General features: G+C 37.4%; 3 protein-coding genes and 1 long non-coding RNA gene across 4 annotated transcripts; all 4 read left to right on the top strand.

The window, feature by feature from the left end:
• Positions 1–1,047: 1,047 nt before the first annotated feature.
• Positions 1,048–3,518, top strand: LOC116169635 (protein KBP homolog). The gene is made up of 2 exons (XM_031485778.1): positions 1,048–1,704; positions 1,753–3,518. Exons 1-2 carry the CDS (start codon positions 1,494–1,496, stop codon positions 3,333–3,335), a joined length of 1,794 nt encoding a protein of 597 aa, XP_031341638.1. The 5' UTR covers positions 1,048–1,493; the 3' UTR covers positions 3,336–3,518.
• Positions 3,519–3,869: 351 nt separating this feature from the next.
• Positions 3,870–5,856, top strand: LOC116169637 (mitochondrial import receptor subunit TOM70). The gene is made up of 3 exons (XM_031485780.1): positions 3,870–5,054; positions 5,103–5,571; positions 5,617–5,856. Exons 1-3 carry the CDS (start codon positions 3,995–3,997, stop codon positions 5,780–5,782), a joined length of 1,695 nt encoding a protein of 564 aa, XP_031341640.1. The 5' UTR covers positions 3,870–3,994; the 3' UTR covers positions 5,783–5,856.
• Positions 5,857–8,664: 2,808 nt separating this feature from the next.
• On the top strand, positions 8,665–12,884 carry LOC116169641. Its single transcript, XR_004145019.1, has 6 exons — positions 8,665–8,735; positions 9,733–9,844; positions 10,744–10,844; positions 11,484–11,580; positions 11,730–12,317; positions 12,782–12,884. It is a non-coding gene; the product is annotated as an uncharacterized LOC116169641 (long non-coding RNA).
• Positions 12,885–14,518: 1,634 nt separating this feature from the next.
• On the top strand, positions 14,519–16,464 carry LOC116169477 (L-2-hydroxyglutarate dehydrogenase, mitochondrial-like). Its single transcript, XM_031485581.1, has 4 exons — positions 14,519–14,688; positions 14,741–15,260; positions 15,307–15,644; positions 15,690–16,464. Exons 1-4 carry the CDS (start codon positions 14,606–14,608, stop codon positions 16,066–16,068), a joined length of 1,320 nt encoding a protein of 439 aa, XP_031341441.1. The 5' UTR covers positions 14,519–14,605; the 3' UTR covers positions 16,069–16,464.
• Positions 16,465–18,727: the final 2,263 nt, after the last annotated feature.

Here is an 18,727-nt window from a genome sequence, read left to right as displayed (position 1 = left end):
ATATACAGATATCTCCAAACAGGTGGAACAATTCCTAACATTAAAGTTACTAGAATCTGGTAACTTCCGCCATTTTTGGGCAAAAATCATGCGTTCTCTCTCTAACCCACGAGCCCAATGGATTGCAGTACTTTAAAGTTTTTATACTGGTAGCGCTATCTAACGGTAAAATTATAGCACCTCCGAAATCCATATCGAAATTATTTTCTTCAATTATCGATCTCACAAGTAATCTAACTCAAAATAGACTAGTGCCTGCATATCTACACTATGGCAGAAAGCTTTTAGTGAAAATTTGAATTCTCTAGCTATTGTAGTTGTTGAGATCTCACGCGGACAGCCGGCCTGCCAGCCATAACGAATATAATAGCGTATTTTTTTCAAAAATGTGCTAAAAACGCACTGAGAATCTTCCTGTAACTTCTCCAGCCGCTCGAACAAATTACACGCGTAATTACAACAAAATTAACTCTGTAGTTACGGTAGTTCAAATATAAATAAGCACGGTACAGTTAGTAGGTTGTATTGTCTGAATAGTGGTTTTGATGATTCACTTATTTTTTGGACGCCGCACAGAGATCTAATGACTCGTTTCTGGAGGATAAATAAGCAGTTCATATAAGAGCAGTTTTCCCCAGAAGATTAACCTGTAACGTAAACTAGATTCAAAGTTCGAATGATAATACTTTAGGACTGTAACTATACTAGCTATCTGTTTTAAACGTTTTAAAGCAATTTAACGTCAATCATGCCCCCTACTTTCCTTTATAAAAATGTCACCTTTTCTGTGACGGTGGTGGCATGTTACCTTCCGAAATTAAACTTTTCACTTTTATCTAGGAAAGTGTAAGCTCTAAGGGAACAGATTAAGTGTGGGAACGGGCTCGATAATGTATACCCCAGTTTTACTCATAATTAAATGGATTAGTGTCATTTGAAAAATAATTTTTACTAACTGAATGGATGACTATGGGAAAATCCAATTCATGATTTTGTAGAAAATTTGAACTTTTTTAATTTTATCTTTAGACTTTTCTGTAACCATGATATTACAAATATATCTTTGAGACAAAAATTCTGTCGGATTCAGCTAAAAAAAACTGCAAAATTAGTGTTTTTTGAAGTGAAAGGAAAGAAAAGTTCGACAGCGTAGCTCTTGTGTACTTGGGTATAGGGGAGTTTGGCGTTTAGAGGAGAGGAGGAAAATTTTTCCAAACTCGGAATTAACATGTACAATAACCTGGGAAATCCGTTAATTCTCCCTATGTTATGAAGAAAACGTTTTGAGACTTTTGGTACCTCTCAAATCAAACATTTTGCACTTTAGTTTACTTGGAAATGTTTTGGTTTCCCCGGCAAAATTGTTTACATACCCTGTATAGCACTGTTTGAAAGTGACATTTGTAAGGTAGGAGAGATCTGTGGTTTATTAGATACATAACCTTAAAAACGGACAATTACAAATTTATTAACAGAGCTCAAAAATTCTAAAGATGACCGTAACGAAAGAGTGCTACGCCGATTTGCAAGAAAAATATGAAAAAGTAAAGAAGCTGATTGAGGAGGACAGTAAATTAGATTCTACAAGTGAGCCTTATACTTCCAAGTACAACGCAAAACAATTATTGATTGGTATGAAAGCTAACATAGAAAACTTATTAAGATCTCAAACACCTGGAACAAAGGAGTTTTTAAAGCTTACCGGTGATTACCTATAACATTTTTGACTTCGACTGCATGTTCAATTTGTAGGTATGCTTGCGACAGTTTTTCTTTACCTAGGTCGAATTGCTATCGAAACGGAAGAAACCTCAACTGGTGAGAAATTCTTTAAAAAATGTGTAGATGTGATTGACAAAGAGGAATTAAAGCCTGAAATAGTAATTATTACGTTACACATTTTGAATGAGCTAGGACTATTTTGGGCTGAACGGGAACCTACCAAATCCAAGCTTCATCTAGAGAAGTGCGAGCAGTCATACAAACAGTTCAAGGAATCTGAGGCAGTTCCAACGGATTTTGATAACTTATTCCATGTTGATCCTGTTGCTGATGAGATTACGGCCTTTACAAATTTAGAAAAAGCTCACACATTAACACTCTACTATCTAGCGCAAATATATGGCACGTTAGGTGACGCACTCAAAAGTGCAATTTACTGTCACACAACTCTAAAGCGACAACTAGAAATGAACGACTACGATCATATTGACTGGGCACTTAATGCGGCAACATTGTCGCAATTTTTCATGGAAAAAAATGGATTTAAGCAAGCCCGTCATCATTTGGCTGCCAGTTCGTATATTCTCGACGTTTACAAGAAAGAATTGGACGAATGCACCCTTCAAAACGACGAGTATTATGCAAAGGTAGAAAACTTCAAACACAGAAGTGCAGATGTCGCAAGATGTTGGGCGAAATATGGCCTGTTATTGCTCTCAAGTTCGCGAGACCGCCTCATGAATCATGAGGACATCGACACGGTGTGCGCACTCTCAACAGATTTGGCCAAACTTGATTTGACAAATATGACTTTGTCGTCTGAAGATATTGCTAATTTAGAATTCCGGACACTAGCCTTGTCTGACCAGGAACGGCAAATAACAGATCAGTTCTTGTTAACATTTAAAGATGCGCGTGAAGTATTTTTAAATGCCAAGACCTGGTTGGAAAAAGCACACAATTACTACACACTTAATTCTCTAGCATCTGACTACATCGAAATTATGCAAGATCAAGCACAATTGTACCTAAACTTACTATTCTTCGAAGACAATCCTGAAAACCAAGCAAAAATGCATAAGCGGCGTATTGATTTAATGGAGAACGTTTTGAACGAAATCAATCCCACATATTACATGCAGTACTGCAAACAGCTATGGTTCGAACTTGCGCAGACTTACAGCGAGATACTGTATATCAAGTTAGACAAACTGAAAGAGTCAATAGAACGTCCTAACCCAAATACTTTAACAAAAATTAATAACTTCATTGATAAGGGAATTGTTTACAACAACAAATTCATAGATTCGTTTAGGGATGTTGTGACAAAAAACCTTCCCGATAGAATTCCAGAGCAGTACGAGAAACCTTACTTAAAAGCCATTATGGCGAACGGAGCTTTGCACGGCCGATATATAGTACTTGATAAAGAAATTAATCTGCAACACGTACAGGCCAGTTTAGAATATTATAAAAAGGTCTTGGACTACTGCCAAACGAATCCTGAGGTGAAGGAGGTTCTTCCAACGGAGCATAGCATTTGTACAGAAATGACAACGTTGTTGCCAGTGAAAATTCAGAAATTAAAGCAAGAGGTTCCGTTAAGTAAATAACTATGGTTTTATGTAAAGATCAGTTGCACAGTGTCTAGAAAAAAGAGGTCTAATTGTGTCCAAGCAATTTAGAGCTGCTAGCTTTTGTAACATCTGTAATAAATTTTAAAGAGAAGGGATGTAAGAAACTTGAGTAATTATTAATATTATGCATTGTTGAATAAAATTGAATTTTAAGCTGAATCTTTGTGTTTTTTTTTTGTTTTTTTTAAAGCTTTAATTTTCATTTATTCATGTTCATGTTATTTTACCATCAATTGATACCACCAGGTTTCTTTAATGTTTCATCCAGAGGGATGGATTGGTTTTTCTGAAGAAAATTAAACTTGCCTTGATCCCATGTAAGTGTAATTTGTTTTGATAATAGCATTATCTATATACAATATAATAATATTAAAATTGTTTTTATTAGATATCTAAAGCAATATACAAAGGAGAAAACAAAATCTATGTTGTAGGCGGATATTTGGAAAAAGAAAATTAAGACCGTTGCGTTAAATTTTGACTTGCCTTATACATTATCCGAGACGGAACGCGACCACACCTCAGTTGTCATGTGTTCCTTGCCCTAACCTTAAATGTTTATTATATTTTTTATAGAGTTCCTGTGAATTTATTTAACATTTCAAAAAATACCGGTTAATAAAAAGTTGCTCCATATGTCATCGGTAAATAGTGGCGGGAGTACTCCGTTCCCAAAATGGCAAATCGCCCTGGCATTGGGGGCAACGGGAGCAATCGGCCTCGGTTACTGGTATCTAAGGCAACAGTCCAAATCCGTTTCTGCTCAAAAACCAAATTTAAAAGACGTTAAGTCATTATCAATAGAAGACAAGGTCGCGAATGACGAAAAGGGGGAGGAAACGCCGTTTCGATTATCACAGAAATTTAAAAACGAGGGAAATGTGCTATTCAAAAAGGGAAAATACGACGAGGCAATCAGCCTTTACAATAAAGCCATTGAAATTTGCCCTAAAGATCAACGTTTGGATTTGGCGACTTATTATCAAAATCGAGCGGCGGCCTATGAACAGTTAAAAAAGTGGAGTTCCGTCATTGCCGACTGTACCGTTGCCCTTGAACATAACGGAAAATACGAAAAGGCTTTATTCCGTCGTGCCAAGGCATACGAAGCGATTAAGGATTGGGAAAATTGTCTCGACGATATCACTGCCGTTTGCTTGTTGCAAAGTTTCCAAAATCAAAATGCCTTAATTTTGGCCGATCGTGTCTTGAAAGAACTGGGAAAGCAGCACGCCGCAGAAGCAATGAAGAATAAAAAACCAATCTTGCCATCGAAACAGTTTATCAAGACATATTTTATGTCTTTCTCCGAAGACCCGGTCTATAAACTACTACTAAATACGGAGCAACCAATTGGAGACAGTTCCTCGGGCTTCCTCAAAGCTAAAATTGCTTTTGCCACAGAGAACTTTGAGGATATCATTCCGGCATGCACCGAAGAAATAAATTCTAGTGAATCTGAGTCACATTACATTTTTGAAGCGTTGTCTTTGCGAGCATCTTTTTACTTACTGTCCGGGTCGCATCAGTTGGCGCTTGACGATTTTAAAACAGTTATTGATGCTGCTGATGCAGATGTTAAACTTCGTGTGAATACACTAATTAAGCGTGCATCGTTACGCATGCAACTTGAACAACCAACCGAATGTCTACAGGATTTTGCAACAGCAGTTGAACTGGCCCCTAATAATTCAGGTAAGGTGGGATCGAACTGAAGTCTTTTTTTTATTCCTAATATTGTAGACATATACCATCATAGAGGTCAGATCAATCTGCTGATGGATAATACGGAAGAAGCCAGAAGTGATTTTGATAAGGCGGTCGAGTTAAATCCCAAATTTGCCATTGCAGTAGTGCAAAAGTGCTATGCCGATTATAGATATGCGATGCTGACACAAAATGGGGATATGCTAATAAACAGCTTGGCTAGTTTCCTAAACGCTACCAAACAGTTCAGTGCCTATTCTGAGGTGTTTGTGTTGTACGGGCAAGTTTTAACAGAACGGCAAGAATATGCGGAAGCAGAAAAAACCTTTATCAAAGCTTTAGAAATTGAGCCTAATAATGCGACAATTTTGGTACACAGAGGATTATTAGCCTTGCAGTGGACAAGCGATATGAAAAAAGCCATTGATCTTATTTCATCCGCCATACAGCTGGATGAGAAATGCGAATTTGCATATGAAACGTTGGGCACAATTGAAGTGCAGAGGTAAAGTCCCATAAGTCTATAATTGTATTTAACGATTTTTTTCAGGGGCAATTTAGTGATTGCAATTGAATTATTCAATAAAGCCATAGGACTTGCGAGAACAGAAAATGAAATGACGCACCTGTTTTCATTGAGAGATGCGGCAATTTCTCAACTGAAAGTAACAACAAAGCTTGGAATTGGACCACAACTTTTGAAGTCTGATGTTTAAACATTCTGTTTTTTTTTTTATGTTTTATAGTTCCATTTATGCAGTGATTATTAAAATATGTTTGTTACACTTTAGTTTGAATATTACTTTAGCTTTACTAGACCAATATTTTGCGTATGTTTTGGCATTAACAACAGACTTATTTACAATAATACTTTGAAATTAGTAGGGGCCATACATTTTGTTATGTTATTGCATCATATAAGTCTCATGTGGTAGTGGAATCCCAGGTTTCTCACCCCTGTACCAACAAATATCTTTCTGAATAATGGATCTATGTAAATGTAGAAAATGAATTTTACATACGCTGGACCGTGTCCTATTTTGATTGAGACTGCAGTGTATCTCAAATGTTTTTAAAGATTTTAATTTGCTGTTTTCGTGACTCTGTGAAACTTCACAAAACAGAATCAAACTACGGTTGTTTCTGGGATACAGGGGGGAAACAAAAAGTTGGCCTTTTTGTGATGTTATATTATCTTCCTACTCATGTAACTTGTAAGATAGGAAAAAGGTAAAAACTGTCTATTTTAGTTATTTTTGCAAAGAATCTAGTGACATAGTTTTGGAGCACCGTTTCTGAGATTTGAGCCAATGTTTGTATTTTTTAAATGCAACATCATGTATATCTTAACGTTAGTTTTTTGCATCCTTTTTCCTGATTAGTGATTGGATTGATATATCACACTATAAATTTTTTTAATCCACGAACGAAAAATAAAAACCTAATTTTTTAAGGTTTTTAAATAATACGCCATGAATGCGGAGGTTTTGTTTTGTTTATTGTATCCATGGTAACTAAAACCAATTAAGAAAAATGGCTGACGGTAGAAAGAATTCATTTCGAAAATTTATAAAACACATACACAGGGTGTTTTTTTGTGAGCTTTAGTTAAACTTTTCTGGGAAAGTAAAATAGGTAGGTTTTTGAAACTTAGGAGTTACTCTGAAGGCCGAATCGATGTAAAATATTTCCAAAATGGCCGCACTTCCGGAAACACGGGAAGTAGATATATAGTAACTTCGTTATTTTAAATAGCAACCCCTATTTTTTATTGCATTTTTGGATTCTACGTGAAATTTCAATTCTTTTGATACCCATATGTCTATATCTGCCACTTATGGTTTTTAAGTTATTTTGATTTTAAGAAAAAAAGTGGCGGATGCAGACGGTACTTTGATAATTGATTACTTGAAAACGGTTGTAGTCATGGCAACCTATTTTTATCAGTGCATAGAGAATGAATAGGGCTTTGTTTTAGTGTACTTAAAAAAAAAGTTAAGTTGCGTACAACCGCACCTATGGAGATCCAAATTTAAGAAACTTTAAAGTCTATTGTATGACTATATGATGTACAAATTTAATTTTTAGTAGAAAAAGAATTTAATACCCTTTCCCTACAATCATCATTATCACACCATGAGATCATTTAGTACCTACCTATACTCATACAAATCAAGTTTCGTGTGCTGGGGGGTATTCTATACCCCCGGTGTTGCATTTTCCCCCAAAACCGTCTGCCTGACCACTCTTAATCCAGTTTTAGGTAAAACGCCATCGAACATACCACCAGAGGTCTGGTCTCATGCAATATATGCACTAATGCCGAGAAAGTCAAAGGTGAGTTTGACATAAATTATGACTTAATTAGTACCCCATCAGACCCTTACTCTACCTAGTTGTACTGAATTCGCTTTCGGCTCGCTCCTTGCTGGCTTTAAAACCGTCACTTTTGCGTGGAAGTCCTAGGCAAAGTAAAGGTAAGTTAATTTGTGCCTAACTCGCCTTGGACTCGACCGCCACTGGTTTGAAATTAAGTACTTTTGTTTCATGTAATGGACATATTAGGGGCTCATTCAATATGTATTACCTACGTAATTCTGAGCGAGTCGGATTAAGATGAGTGTGACATAAATTAATTTACCCGATTAGACCTCTACTCTGCATAGATTTGTGCCGAACTCGCCTTCCCTCGAAGTGCCGTCTCAGTCTCACCTCCCACATGCCCGTTTTCCAGCAGCCTATAGGATTTTTCCTAGAAGATACTGGCCGACTTAATGAAACTAACAGAGGTAAGTGTTCCCTTCGTAATAAACGTTTACGTGAGGTCTTTAGCTAAATAATTCAGAAATTGTTTCGATTTTACTCAAAAATTCCTACTACTTTAAAATGTTCTTAGAAACTTTCTAGGGACCCGCGAAAGGTAAAACAAAAATCCTAAACAATTTTAAGGGGTGTTAAGGATTTTTGAAGATCTTTCACAAGACCACACAAGCAATTTGATGGGCTACAAAAGCTTTCAGAAAATCATGGGGGGCACATTGCCACTAGGTACATGGAGGTTATTACAAAGCTTTTAGAAGACTTACAGGACATTTCTTGAACATTTTTTAATCTCTTAAACATTCTTGAATGCGATTAAATGCCGTAAAATTTTTAAACGGGGACGTTAGGGGTGAAAAATACGAATAATTTGCACAAATATCCTTTCATTACCTAAGCATAAAGGCGAAAAGTGCCCATAGTACTCTTTGATAAAGGGGAGAGAAAAAAACAGCTTTTCCTGACACGGGTACTCAATGTCCTCGGTCGCTGTTCAGCATTCGTAAAAATAAAATGAAAATTTTTTTAAAAGTTCTTCGAAATTCGCGTAAATAAAGTCTGGTAAAGATAAGAGCGGGCCACAGGTGCGCGTTTATCGCTCGCTGGCCAATCGGAGCGCGGCTCTACCGATGTTGCTACTCAAACGATTCAGTCGGGAACGTTCCGAGTGGCCTGCTGTCTGTTTTCTTCGTGCGTGATCTTAAAAATTCAAAAGCTGTTCGCTGAACGTATACCTAGGGATAGTGTGATTTTTTAATATACACGTCAACATATTGCCGTTAAGGTTTTCTAATTAAACGCATTTTGTCCCAGAAATCGCATACATGATCGGGAACTGGCTCTACGAAGGTAAGTACATTTTCATATCTTCCGTTAATTAATGAAGCTATTCAAAAATGGCCCTCTTATCTATTCCATATTTCTTGCCATCTCCACCCCAGGCAAAGTTAGCATTTCGTATTTTCTGCACCTAGTAGATGAATTCGTTTAATTGATTTTTATGTTCAATTCTTCAATTATTAGCGTAACCCCAACACCCCAAAAAAAGCGATTTCTTATATTGATATCGATAAAGGATAATGACATCACGACATGATTTGTTTACCTACGTTTTTTGTAACGGTTTATTCTTGCGATCAATGTGAATTTTCACATAGATCAGTAATTGGATTTTGCATTGATTTCAATGCAACTGATATCGCGATATAGCGGATGAGGTACCACTGTATTTGGCAACACGGGTTCCTTTCGTTTCAACGCCATCAACGGCAGTTGCAGCTTTCAATTCGAGTGCGTCCCAAAGAGTGCCATTTTATTGTGTTTTGTGAAATTAAATTCATTTTATGAAGAGGCGTAATGCAGAGGTGAGTTTACAAGTTGTGATGAATTGTACCTATAGCTGTAATTCGCTGTAACGTTTACCGAAAATTCAATATTACTAATTGACGAATGGTTCATAAAATGGCGCCCAACGATGAGTGTTCAAAAAATCAAGCTTGCAGAATTTTTTCCACTTACATTCGAATTTTAAGGCAGTAGCTAACTTTTTACAGGGTAGTGGAGGGTGGCAACAAGGGACGTGCTGCACTGAATTTTATAAATTAAGTGGATGATCCATTAAACGCATTAGATTGTTTATTATTATAGAGCGGCTCCTCCAGTCATGAGTCATAGCCAAATCAGGCATCTTTGAGACGCTTTTTGTTTCCTTGCTCTGCGTCTGAAATTCAGAAAAACAATCGTCCCCTGTTCTTTCGCACAACGCAAAGAAAAATGTCCGTCCATCCTTTTATATTATTAATAATTTAATTCAAACAAATTTAAAGCATTTTCTTTTACTTTTCAGTTATTGGTGATGCAGACTAATAGGAGGCGTATCACTCCCACAACCCACATGCTTATTGTTCAGCTATCTGCAAGATTCTTCATTGTCCAGGCCGAGTTGTTGAAGCTAAAGGGTAAGTTTTTCCTTTAGCGATCCAAAAGCAATTTCGACTGACTCCATCAGATCTTTATTCTGCCTAGGTTTGTGCCAAACTCCCCTTCGGCTCGCTCGGCATATTTGGCTTCAAAGCTGCCGCTTTTATACGTTCAATTTTAATCCTGGGTCGATCTTATTTTCGAATTTCGATCGATCTGAATCTTTATAACCCGTGCCGAGCGAGCCGAAAGCGTGTTCGGCACAAGCCTAGGTCTGAAGGGGTACTTGTGCGAAATTGTTCAATTATTTGCGTAACCCCACCCCACCCTCCAAAAAAAGCGACTTCTTATTCCTAGCGATAAGGGATGATGACGTCACGACATGATTTGCTTAAGTTTTTTCTAACAGTTTGAGCTTGCGATCGAAGTGAATTTTCACACAGATCAGCATTGCTTTCAAGAGAGCAAGGGCACGTGCTGCCCTGAATTCTATAAATTAAGTGGCTGATCCATAAAACGCATTAGATTGTAGCCTGGAGGGCTCCCTCAAATTGCATGAACGCAACCAGAAGTTGCCTTGTGAGAGGCTATTTATCACATGTTGCGCCTCTTGGTTGTCTATGAACGCAGGGACGGGCTGGAGTGGGGCAATAGGGAAGAAATCCAGCCGGACCCTTCGCTCGTAAACTCACTTTTTTCACATGAAATACAGTCATAGCAAAGAGTAATACTCTTTGGTCATAGCCAATAACCAGGAAAGAACTGGGTCTTTGGGACGTTTGCTCCCCACTTGAAAGAGCCCTCAGTTGAAATTTAGAAAAATAATCGTCTCTTATTTTTACGCATAACACAAAGAAAATTGTTTCTGTCCGTCCATCTCTTCCTCCACATTATTGATTGAATTGAAAACAATTTTATGCATTTTTTTACTTTTCAGTTATTGGCGAAGCAGACTAAGGGGCGTTTCATCCCCACATTTCATACATGCTCATTGTGCAAGTTTCATTTCTGCCCAGGCCGTGTTGAAGAAATTAAGAAGTAAGTGTTTTTTTTTTTATTATTATGTGCTATTGTTTGCGTTTTGTCCGTCCGTCCGTCCGGACCCACTTCTACCGTTTTGAACTAGGTACTTCTAGATGGTCCTAGAATCCTGGAATTTTTTGCAGTAGGTAGCTTATACCTTGAAGGTGTGCCAGACGGCCATCAAGTTTCGCTATCTAAAAGGGCCCCCCCCCCCACGAATTATTTCCTGAGAAGCTGTTTATGAAAGTAAAACGTGCATAGCTTTTACATACGACAACCAATTGGTCTTAGATTTTACATACGCATTGCTTTAGTGGTGCTAAGTTAAACTTTAGGAAATGGGGGGGGGGGGGGCACGTGTTCTACCCTTCACGGTATTCTAATGAAAGGTCTCGTCTAAATAAATTGGTTTGTACAAACTATAACTTTCCCGTGCGACTTTTTCGAAATCAGGGAGCGAGGGGGGGGGTTAAAAATTAATTTTCTCTCATTGTACTCTTTCTGTCCTCTTACCAAAGTACGGTGTGGAGGGGGGGGGGGATGAAGCGAAAAAAAGGTAAAGTACCCTTTTCTTAAATACCGCGTCTGTGAGAACTTCAAAATTTTCCTTTAAATGTTACTCAAAATTTTAATGCAATTTTTTTTGTTTTTCAGTCGTTAGCGACGACCCCCGTGATGGCACATTCAGCTACCGCCGGTTCAGTCAATGGCATGTTCTGGGCGAGACCGAATCAATAATTAAGGCTATAGGGTAAGTGCTAAATTTTTTTTTTATTGAAGTATCATTGCGAAATGTACCTACAATTGGCGACACCTACCCTCCTTTTATTTTACTTTTTATCTCGCTTTCTAATTAATATGACTTTTTCACTTTTTAACAAATTTGTTTTTTGGTTTCAGATTCCAGAAGGGCAGCCTTATTAAGGTAGGATTTTTCCATTTTTTGCATGTTGTATATTATGTGGGGGGAAAGTGAATAGTGCAGTGACCGCGAAAAAAGGATCACCATTAACAACTTTTAGCCGATCTTCCCATGTAATAAGTGAGTGGTGGCCATACCCTCTCAGCCTGTCATCTTGGCGATGAAAAAGGCTGCAAGTTGTCTCTTTCGTGGAGGAAATCACTTACTTCATATTAATCAGTGACTATGAATTCATAGCCACGTCATTTTAATGAAGTAAACAGATCTTCTCTGCGAATGAGTCAAGAAGCATTGGAGCCATTTTTTTCATTTTCAAGTTGGCTGTTTTTCGGGATGTATACCTCATTTATTATCAGAGGAAGATCAGCTTAACAGATTAAAAAAAAAGGTGAGTCACTTAGATCACCAAAGGCTGCGCTTAAGTTTAAAATTGAGCACTGTTGTTTCATGTGATGGAATTTCGACTCAAATGGTGACTAGGAAATGGCGTCGTGCCCCCCACATGCCAGTTTTTCAGTTAACTGTAAGATTCTTCTTTGTCCACGCCGAGTTGATGAAGCTAAAGGGTAAGTTTTTTCTTTTTAATTAACGGGTTTTTGAAGTTTAATAGTAGAACTGTATTAATACCCAGCGATCTAAAAGCAATTTAAATTGACGCTATCAGAGCTTTATTCTGCCTAGGTTTGTGCCAAACTCCCCTTCGGCTCGCTAGGCACTGCCTTCAAAGCTACCGCTTTTACGTGAAAATGCGTAATCCTAGGTCGAACTTATTTTCGATCGATCTGAATCTTTATAACCCGAGCCGAAGGCGTGTTCGGCATAAACATATGCAGAGTAAAAGTCTGGGGTAAGTCAACTTGTGCGGAAAATGCCCTCTGGAGCATTTAAGCATTAATACACATCTGTTATTGAGCGTCTAAAAAAGTCAAGGAATTGACTTACCTCATCAAGCCTTTACTCTGTCTAGGCTTTACGGTACCTATACTGAGGTTTTAACTTGACCACTTTTGTTTCATGTGATGGAATCTAGACTGAAGTGGTGACTAAGAAACGACGTCCCTCCTCCCAGATACCCGTTTTTCTGCTGCCTGCAAGATTCATCTTTGTTCAGACAGAGTTGATGAAGCTAAACCGTAAGTAAAATTTAATGCCCTTTCCCTACAATCATTATTATATCACTATGAATCGTATATAAATGTCTTTGTGGGGGTATTCCATACTCCCCAGACCCCCCCGGTATTGGAAAAACCAAAACCCTCTCCCCGACGTGACTCTCATTCCAGTTTTCGATAAAACGCCATAGAAACGGCGGGGGGGGGGGGGTATAGAATACCGCCCAGTAAAAGGAAAATTTAATCACTCTGAGAGGTTCTGCTATGTACGCTGCCTCTGCGCCATCCGGAGAGCACGAACGTTGAATACGATTTTGCATCTTGTTTTTAATGGCGATCTCACGAAAGCGTCGCTTCACAAATATTTGTTGGTTGTTATACTTTTGTATTATTTAATGCAGATAGTAATTTTTGCATTTCTTTATAATGTATTTTGTGTTTTGTATAAAGCATTTTATTTTTTACCACCCGCGCGTTAATAAGGGAGGTGTTGCATCAGGGTAAAAAATGACCCCTCACCTTGTTTTACGAAAATACACGTTTTGAAGCACCAGGAATCCTAATCGGACAAAATACCAATGATGTCGGTCTGTCTGTACTCTCATTTCTGACTAAACGGCTTAACCGATTGGAACTAAATTTGGTAGACACATTAGTTAGACCTAAAAGAACGTAGAACGCACATGCGCAAGTGTGTGAGTGGCATCTGTGTTAGCCACAGAAATTTTTTTGCGGTTTTTAATCTTTGTTTTTGAAATTGACTTGATTTAACCTTAATGCTGAATTACGTATTTTATACCGTTAACCTCTTGTTAGAAATCGTTACGTCTTTGTTGTAATGTTTACTTAATTTATGTTTGTGTTTTGATTACGTGGTCCTGACCAGAATTAATATTCATATAAATTTTGATCATTCTTATAAACATGCGGAAATGATCGAATTATTTGATGTCTGTATGCGTAATGACTTATTGTTTATAAACTAAGATTTTCCCTGTGAAGGGGTACAGGGGTGGTAAGAAACTGTAACCAAATGAGTTATTACGACATTCATTGCTGAGACTAGCAACTATAGGCTGGGAAATCCCGAACGAGGGCCCATACTTTGTTAATATTGTTGTTATAATTTTGTTACACATTCATCATTACAAACAATTAATTTTGCCACTCAATTAATTTGTTGGCTGATTTTTTTCTTGGTAAGTTCTTTTTTTCCCGGCCTATTTCTGTTTTTAGTCGGTGAACTACCTTTTCCAAAGTTTAGTTTTGCAATGTAAATTACTTCGATTAAATTTCCGAATGTTCACAATCTTCATAATAATAACAATCATTGTTAAACAAAGTTTGCACAATTTCAATGTTTTATTTGACGTTCTTTCTACACTGTACTTCAAGTTATAGTGTTGATTACAACTACGCCACTTTTATTATTTTTTTATTATTCTAACTCAATGGTATGCACACTAAACAGGCCCTGGTTCCTAGGTGTGAGTGGTCCCCGTAGGGACGACCCCTAGGCAGAATCCTTTTTGTGTGAACATTATGCAGAAAAACAAATGGACATATGTCTATGGTTTCACCTGCATTAATGATCACTATTCTATGTTCTGTCGTATAGTGTCAAGTGACATTTGAATTTTGTAGCGCGCGCAATTGGAATACTTTAAAAATGTTTCACGATCATAATTGGTAACGACCTTGAGTTTTCATCCTGTGATTAACCTCTTCAGATTATTTTGAAAATGTTCTCAAAACATCTGACAAAAACCTTGAAAAATGTGCCATATTCCATGAGGAAACCATCATATTCAACTGCGAAAGAGTCGTAAGGACCTAATGAACAATTGTTTATAATTTTTCAACACTAAATTTATAAGGATACCGAAGTATGATGTTGTAGTGGTCGGTGGTGGCATAGTTGGTGTCGCATCCGCCCGAGAATGTTTATGCCGACACCCACACTTAAAGATGGCAATCGTAGAGAAGGAGTCGAAGCTTGCGATGCATCAGAGCGGTCACAACAGCGGTGTCATACACGCTGGGATTTATTACAAACCCGGGTCATTAAAAGCCAAATTGTGCGTCGAAGGACTACAGTTAACGTATAGTTATTGCGACGAAAGAAAGATTCCGTACAAAAAAGTCGGTAAACTCATTGTGGCCACCAATGAAGGTGAACTATCCAATTTACTAGATCTGTACGAGCGTGGCCAGAAGAATAATGTAAAAGATTTAGAGATAATTGATGGCGATAAGATAAAGACATATGAGCCAAAATGTACAGGTATTAAAGCACTATGGTCACCTCACACAGGAATTATAGACTTTATAGTCGTTTGCAACAGTTACGCTAAGGACTTCCAAAGTGTGGGAGGTGACATTTTTTATAACTTTCACGTATGAATTACACGAGCACTTGGTTAAGTGTAATTAATCTGTTTAGGTTAATGGTTTTAGCGAAGCACCCGATGCCGACTATCCTGTATGTATTGAAACCAAGAGTGGCGAAACATTACAGGCGAAATACGTGCTAACGTGCGGTGGTTTGTACTCTGATATCTTAGCGGAGTTATCGGGTTGTTCGAGAGATCCACGAATTGTACCTTTTCGTGGAGAGTACCTACTTCTAACACCAGAAAAACAATCGATCATCAAGGGAAATATTTATCCGGTACCGGACCCGAGATTTCCCTTTTTAGGTGTTCATTTCACTCCCCGAATGGACGGTAGTGTGTGGCTCGGACCTAATGCAGTTCTCGCGTTTAAACGCGAAGGATATACGTTAGTACTACAATTACTATTACATCGTTTATCCGAAAATTTTAGTTGGTTCGATATTAACCTTTCGGAATTATGGGATGCACTTCAGTATTCTGGTTTTCGTAAATTGGCAAGTAAATTTGTAATGGCGGGCACCGAAGAGATGATCAAGTCTATTTTTACATCGTTGAGAGTTAAGGATTTACAAAAGTTCGTACCGGATCTTGCCGCAAGCGATATTACCAGAGGCCCGACGGGTGTTCGTGCCCAGGCCTTGGATAAAGATGGAAACTTAGTCGATGACTTTGTTTTTGATATGGGCGACAGCAAATTAGGGAAGAGAATTTTGCATTGCAGAAATGCACCGTCTCCGGGAGCAACAAGCTCACAGGCTATAGCAAAAATGATAGCAGACAAATTGGAGGAACAGTTTAAATTGTCGTAAACTGACTCTGAGATACCCTTTACTGGAATTGAAATAGGCAACACACAATACACCATCTTCATCGGAATGTGGCCACAGCCAGAGTGCCTTCCACACTAAATTATCCTCTGGTGGTTGGTGTCTAGTCCTAATTACTTTTCTATGGTTTTTAGGGTTATTCTTTAAAAGCACTGCAATTGTATTATAAAAATTCTAAAATTTACTTCTTCAATATTTTTGCATTTTGATATTTATTTTAAAAATTAAAAACGTAAATGACGCGAGGTTCTATTAACGCAATAAGAGGGGGTAACATGTGCAATGCACAAAATATAATAATAATATTAATAATAAATTGTTAAAGTCGTTTGTAAGCTGATTATATGATGCCTATTGTTTGACCAGGCTCCTTTAGAATAGTAACAATTTCATTGGGTTTTCCCTGTCCTTATCCCTAATCCAGTAATTCTAGGTAAAGCATTGCAATACTGCCAAACAGCACTGATTTACCCAAAATTTTGAATTAAGGTTCTAGTTACTCTTTACTGCAAATCTCTCACACACTCTTCAACCCTCTTTAACTGACCCCATACGCGTATTTTGAAATCGGCAATGTTTTTGACTCATTTTGATTACAAATTTTACAACTTTGAACGTAATTCACATTGCAAGATATTAACATGTACTTTCCAGGAAGTATGATGTGCTGGCTCTAGAATTCTCTAGAAGCTTATGATTAAATATTGTTTAATAGAAGTTCCAATATTGATACCAAAGTGATAAATAGTAAAATTCACGTGTTATAAATTTGAGTACATAGTACAAGCAATAAAGTGATAAATAATAATAACCGTTATAAATTAATCTATTTAATGGCAAAGTTTACACACCGACTTTTTTTAACATACGTAAAATAGTCATTTTTATCGTTAATAATAATCAGTAACCACCATAGTGATACATATCATAATGGCTATGGTAACCACTAATGTTAAATCTAAGAAAGAATGATGAAATATTATTGATTTGCCTGAACAGTTGAATTTAGGTTCTACTTACTCACTAAAGCTACACTTTAACTCAGGGCTGTATGCTTAGTGCATAGAGAATCCCTATTAAATTTCTTTTTGATGTTAAAAAATTCACTTTCTTTCTTCTCTTTTCTCCTCTTGTTTTTTCCTGTAGATATCTTAAAAAGAAATTTTTTTTGTTTTACTCATGTAGTGAATGCTCATGTATATCATTTTGTATGGGAATAAAGTCAATTATTATTATTATTTCAAACAGTTGGTGGAGAGAACTACCCCTGTTTGCAAATAATTATAAAATTTTAGATTCAAACTTCGAAATCTTCTTTATATAAATTAAATATCAATTTGTAACCAGGTTTCTCACAAGACTTAATTACCAGGGAATAAAAGAACCGCCCCTGCTCCTGTAGAAAACACGCTCTACCAACCTCAGGAGGTTGAGGATAAATTTCTCTTAAGCGCCCAAACCGGAACTTGAATTCTACTACGGAAATACCTCGGGACATCTTCACATTCTTGGGTAGAAAATGAGCCAAAGCGTATTCCGCTGGTGATTCAAACAAATCATTAGATTGTGACAAACTTGGGGTAGTTCACGCACAATCGGCGATTATTCTGTTAAAGGCTAGAAACAGAAGATAAAACGTAGCGGCGAAGATGCAAAAGAAATAAGATTCAAATTATTGGTAGTGCGTTTTTTATTTATCGAAACGTCAATGTGGAGTAGGGAGTAACCGGAATTCCCATTTCATACACGTATAGCTACGATAATTTAACCCCAATTAAACTGTTTAATTAGCTCAAACGGACGGGTTTTTTTGTAAATTATTTAAATGTCAATCCTTCATTATACTTATCCAATTAGTCGGAATGAAATCTTCAAATTCAGTATTGCAATTACTACCTGCATTGCTAATAATTGGAATTCGCAGGTCAAACGGCGAGATCATCGATATCACCTGGTATCTATGAAGCTTTATAACCTTATCTCTTATTCTCTGTACGAAACAAAAAAAGTAAAGCCGCTATTATTATTATCGTTCCAATGTTCGCTCTAAATTTACCATAGAAAACAAAACCTGTTAATAATGTCTGAAATTCTAAAATATTAATTTGCTCTCTTTTCTGGTAAGATAGCTTTCGGTGGCTGTAATTGGCTGATATTCCTACAGAAACGATCGCAAAACTGATAAATTCGCAACTTAACTTACATGGGTTATCGGCAGTAAAACAAACAATTAAACAATATGAAAACCCACAAAAAAGGAGACGCGAGGAGTGTCTTTTAGAGCAAATCAGTAAATTCAGAAACGACTTAGCAACGGAGCGCCAAACTTAAAATTCTTTAGATAGGTACCGGGTGTTCAGCAAAGCTGGTCGACTTTACAAATATACGGTGTGGTCATAATTTCGAGTACGAAACTCAAGGACAACACCTAAACGTCTCTTCCGGAGTAATGTGCCATAAATTCTGCGAAAGTAGACTGTGGTGGTTTCGCTTAAATCACATTCGCTGCTTTCTGTTCGTCGGGCTCGTTCCGTCCCGCTTATGGACCTAAGCGATTTATGCCAACTATGACTGGTTTTCCTCTTGATAGTAATTTCGGAAATAGCCCGCGCCTCTTCTGGAGACATTACATCCAACCCAA

The sequence above is a fragment of the Photinus pyralis genome, unplaced genomic scaffold (assembly GCF_008802855.1).
Source record: "Photinus pyralis isolate 1611_PpyrPB1 unplaced genomic scaffold, Ppyr1.3 Ppyr1.4_LG4, whole genome shotgun sequence".
NCBI classification, from domain to species: Eukaryota; Metazoa; Arthropoda; class Insecta; order Coleoptera; family Lampyridae; genus Photinus; species Photinus pyralis.
This window is presented reverse-complemented; position numbering and strand designations above follow the sequence as displayed.